The sequence below is a fragment of the Rhizophagus irregularis genome, chromosome 23, assembly GCF_026210795.1.
Source record: "Rhizophagus irregularis chromosome 23, complete sequence".
NCBI lineage: Eukaryota > Fungi > Glomeromycota > Glomeromycetes > Glomerales > Glomeraceae > Rhizophagus > Rhizophagus irregularis.
Window position 1 is genome coordinate 654,582 of NC_089451.1, and position 5,681 is coordinate 660,262.

Sequence of the window (5,681 nt, forward strand, 5' to 3'; positions counted from 1 at the left end):
TGGATGAAAAGATGTCTGGGCGATACAAAATTATCGGAGATACGCAAAATGTATAGCTATTCAGCGTACTTATAATTTTATTTTACAGTTTTACGTTAGACATTAGATAGAAATTAAAATATTTAAATAATACAAATTTATTTAGTATTAATAAAATAATAAAACAATACATTTATTTTCGCGTTAATATATACATTGTTTATCAAATTTATTAATAAAAAATTATATTGTACAATATAAATAAACTAACACATGATACGCGTTAGTTAACATTAATTTGCCATTTTTTTACACGTATTTTAATAGTGTCGGTCATTATAGGGTTAGTTTTTCTATGTTTTTAAGATGTTAAACAACACTAGTGTCAATTGGTATTAATTAACACTAGTATACACCACCCAAAATTTTACTGATGTTATCATCATTATGGAAAGTAATAAGCTGCTTCTTAGGAAAATGAATCGCCAATCTTTAAACACTTGGAGAATGGCCATGCATCCTGTAATGAAAAATTCTCCAAATCGCTTCTGAAGACGAAATGTATCTTATGTCAAGATACATCTTTATCTCATCAACAGGTTCTTTAATAGGTGATCGCAATTCACTAGCACTTTCAGGTCATAAAAATGTAATAATAGCTTTATCGTAACTTTTGTATATGTATTTATACAAATATTTAATAGCCAAAACTGAATTACAGATTTCAACATTGATATGAGCATCATATTTTTCTACCAATTCAACATTGTGAGGAACCACTCATTGGTTATCTAAATGGACGTCATGTCTAACTTCAACAAAAGAACCATTGTCACGTCTACGGTAAAGAGGATATCTGTCACAATTGTCCTGTATGAAGGATTAAAAAGATTTCAGATAATGCTTCTGGCAGAAACCATCCTTCATACACAGAGCTGAAAGATTAAGTACACCATACTGACTATGCATCATAGACGATATAACGGTCACAGTGAACATTAGGATCAGGGATTTCTACGGAAACAATTGCATTATAATCTTCTGCAGAATGAAGTTTTGAATCTTGCAAAAGAATTAGGAGAATATGAGCATATAGTAAGTCACATTTCTAAAATTTGATTACGTAAACAAATGTGACAACTTTACTGAGGCAGTGTTTTTCACATAAATCCTTTAACAATTCTTGTAGTTTTATATGAAAAACATGTGCCATCAAATCAGGTCTATCTTGATATGGCAACAATTTTCTTGTAATCTCTTGCCACTTAGAATTACATATGAAGGTGACAAAAAGGTCAGGCTTTTCAAAGTGACTCACGATAATCATAACATCTTGATAGAATTAGTATATCTGATATGAATCACCAATAAACGTTAAAGGAAGAAATATCTAACATCCAACATTCTGTCCAATATTTCCAGCATCTCTATTATCAGCATCTTTATCATCAACATGTATGGTATCAGCAACTCCTTTATATAAATCTAAGCAAAGGGATGATTAATTAAATCTGAAATAATTCAAATGATACTATTCTATCTTTAAATACTGGTCTACAACATACTGTTAATACAAACGGCCAGCATGTTGTAAGCAATTACCAGGTCTAATCTGTAACCTGTAAGAATAAAATTGCATAGAAGTCACTGTATCTCTTAAAGCATTTATTTGAGCATTATCTGCAAGCACTATATCAATATGCCATCCATCATTACCATTTAGAAATAGTAGCACGTATTGAAGAAAATTATTATTATTTTTTTTTTTTTAAACCTTTATTATAGATGCGATCATGTCCTATTATAATCATGCTTACTTACATATATAAACTTACAAAATATAAGATAAAAAAAAAATACATATAAGAATTAAGCATTATGAAACAAGACTACTTTTCAAAAAGAACAAGTCGACCTGTCACCTAAACGATCACATCATTATTAAAAACTATGATGCGACCTCAAATTCAAAGGTGACTGTCATGATCTACCTAAAAATTTGCCCAATGACTGCCTCGATGGAATGCCAAATCATTCCATTTATTCCAATTACTTTCTAACATCTTACAGCCAACATTTTTAACACCCACTTCAGTGCGATTACTATGTGACTTAGCTTTTTTATCTTTACCGCTAATACCGCACTGCTTTTCTTCCTTTACTACACGTTATAAATAACGTGCATGTATGATTCTTTCTTTATTAAAAAGCTGTATGTACATACTATTGGATACAGAATGATGAAATAAACGAAAACAATTTTCTAAATAATTTGATAAAACTACTGGGGAAGTCTATATATTTTTCTTTCAAATAAAATTTGCCATATGTAAATATAATTAAATATGGAATGATGTGAAACTAAAAATAAATTCGATAGACAAACTGTCTATATATTTTTCTTTCTAACCAAATAGCCTTATGTAAATATTATCAGATAAGGAATGATCTAAAATCCTAAAATAATTATTCATTTTTTCCCTTTTGATAATTTATTTCTTAATAATTAGCCATCCCACAAAAGAAAATAGAAAAACAAAACAAGAATAACTAATCATATACTTATGTCCCCTTAATACAACATACCTTGCTCTAATTTACGAGCTTTAATTGCATACTGATAAGGTTGCTTGCCAAAACCTCTCCAAAATCCTGCGATAAATTTCGGCAAGATTTTACTATATGTTTACTATAGTTTCGGCAGGGTTTTGGCAGTTTCGGCAAATGGGGGTTTCGGCATTTCGGCAAAGTTTTGGCAGGATTTTTAATATGATTTAATATAGTTTTGGCATTTTCCGTATAGGTTTTGGCAGTTATTAAGAAGGTTTCGGCAAGCAACCTTACATACTGATTAACCACGTAGTCATGAGTAACCCCACGTTCACGTCTTGCTCTTCTAACCCCATTACAATATGTCGTTAAAAGACTTTTATCTCTAATACTATTCAAACCCCGATGAAATTCTGACCTTGTAATAGGTTTTCATCTATTGAGTATTTCTTGCCAAGGAGCGACATTATCCTGTCCACTAATTTCCATTTTTTGAAGGTTCGTAACAATATTATCTATTGTAACACTTTGACCAGCACTACTCGGCTGTTCTGCTAACTTAGCATCGTTTCGTTCAAAAGAAGTGTCTTTTTTCTTTCTTAATTCAAAAAAATGCTTTTTGTTAAAAGAATAGTTCATAAAAATATCATCTATTAACATTTTGTATCCAACTTTACTCGTAACTTGATCTACCAGAAACTCCATTTCTTTTTCTGATATGTACTGTTTCTTAAGGATATCACCTCTACGTTTCAACTTATGTTTGGAAATGAGTACTTTTGATTCAATTCCATTATTTGTAACCTGCCATTTATTCTTATTACTCTTGAGGTTGTTTTTAAACCTCTTTTTATACTTCTCTTGTTCTTTCGGTGTCTTAAATTGCTTGTTTATCCGTGAATTTGAATACGTAACTGCATATTTACGTGCTCCACCATCCATTGAAACTTTTTTTGTATAAGACACGCCTACGCGTTTACTTATTACTTGTTTAATTTTACTAAAATCCTTAAACACATTTTGCGGCGGAGGTGTAGGAGTTACTATCACCTCTGAACGACAATTTTGACAAACTTTTCTATTTCTTGACATCACGTAAGCACAGACGTTACTACAAAACAAGCATGGGATATAGAACCCCAAATACCATGTTCGTTTACCATGACTAAATTTAATATAAGTTGTAGTTTGCCTGTTCTTTTCTTGTTTCATTAATCTATTTTCAATAACTACAAGTTTATCCAATAATAATTGACGTATTCTTAAAAAATACTTGTTTCTAGTTTCTATGTCAATAGGTAACCCACAAAATACACTTGTCAAGTATTTTGAAATCCTGTATTTAGTATTCATCATAGGCCGATCTGAATTAATCAAATAAGGCTTATCATATTTCTTTATTATATATCTATTGTTGGTAACAATCGTTAACATATCTTTCTCTTTCTGTAAAAAATCCACATGCAAAAGGATATAGGACTTTCCTTTTCTGGTGGAATATATTGTATCAGCCCCATGTACCGTTTCACTTTTTCTGGACAGAAAAAAGTATAGCCGATAAAAATTTCTTTATTCAGAATCTTTTATCTGATTGGTGCGCCGTATTTACGCCTTCTTTTAAAAAAATTTCGCAAGAAAACAAAACTTTTATGTCTTTAAAGGACTATTAAGCCCTTGTGAACTTGTTCGAACTGAAAAGAGTGATAATAAAAAGTGTGTTGTTTAAACCAAGAAACACTTTTATTTTAATACTGAAGTGCTATTTTTCTAGTAATTTAACGAGAAAAAAGCGTAATATTTCTTGTGTGAAAAATGGACGTGAACGGTACAGGAAAGAGTTTTTTTTTTTGTATTGAAGAAGATTATAGGAAGAATGCAATTCAGATATTCTTTGTAAAGTTCTATTACAAAGTTTAAGAACAATATCTCGATTAAAAGGTATTTCAGCTGAATCAGCATCATTTTGAAACAAATCTCTTATTTGACGAAAATTCTGGATATAAAGATTATAAGTATCTAACATATTCTGCAAATTCTGCAATATTTTAGCATTCAGATCACACATAATACAAAGCTGATTGCTATTTTCGTGATCGGTGTTATAGATATAAAGCTGAGCAAATACCAGTTTCTGTCTATCATTGGGCATTAAAGATCTTAAAATTTGATTTACCTTGACCTTGAAAGCTTTCATTAATATTAGCACTAAAAGAAGAGCATGACAAAATTCTGTTGTAAGTTCTGATGTTTTTACGAAAACTTATTGCTTCTGAATGGAAGGAAGTATATAAATCAAGTAAATAAAGGGAGGATCAAGTACAGGAGGTTAATGGATCTTGCCACCTGCACAATATACAGTCAACTCTCTTTATAGTCACACATTTGCGACAGTCCATATTTGGTGATTATAAAGAGATGTGACTATATAAAAAATTTCTTATATTTGTATATCATAATTCCGGCCAAAAATTAATTTTAGCCAGAATTATACTTAAAACTTTATTGTATCGTAACTTCGCCAATATTAATCGTAGAGAGATGATCTTACCGCCATTCGATTCGTCATGATGAGACGGTTCTAATGGTATAAAATACGTCGAAATCCAATCACTAGATCAATTTCCGAAATTAAAAAATATTAAATGGTTTTTAAGTAATAACTCCGTCAATATTGATCACAAAGAGATGAGCTTACCACCATTCGATTTGTCTCGATGAGGCGATTCCAACGAGCTATAAATCGTCTTTTTACAATTCTAGATACCGAGAAATCTAACAAAATGTTAAATGGCGCAGTAAACGTAAATCAAGAAATATTATAATGCCGATGTTTAACATTTTGTTGAATAACTCGTTAGCCAGTAATCGGAAAAGGATAAAACTGGGTTGGTCACCCTATCTCGGTGGTTAGTCACTGAGACCCTCATTAAGCCTGAGTATGGTGAGGTCGCAGGTTCGATTCCCATGACCACGGAAATAAAAAGAATTTTACTGCGGACGCTACAACCAATAGCGTGAAGGTACAGGGATTAGTGTAGTTGGACTGCATCATGGTGAATTAGTGTGTACGGTTAGGCCGCACATTTCAACTAAGGGTCATGGTGTCCTTTTAACGTTCCCTATGAGGCCATTGGCATGTGCGCAGTCCTGTC

The 5,681-nt window shown here is 31.5% G+C and overlaps 1 protein-coding gene across 1 annotated transcript; it reads right to left on the bottom strand.

The window, feature by feature from the left end:
- Window positions 1-2,961: 2,961 nt before the first annotated feature.
- On the bottom strand, window positions 2,962-3,963 carry OCT59_015123 (uncharacterized protein; the record flags this gene model as incomplete). Its single annotated transcript, XM_066139792.1, has 1 exon — window positions 2,962-3,963. The coding sequence occupies one exon, from the start codon at window positions 3,961-3,963 to the stop codon at window positions 2,962-2,964; it is 1,002 nt and encodes a 333-aa protein (XP_066002632.1).
- Between the last annotated feature and the right edge of the window lie 1,718 nt (window positions 3,964-5,681).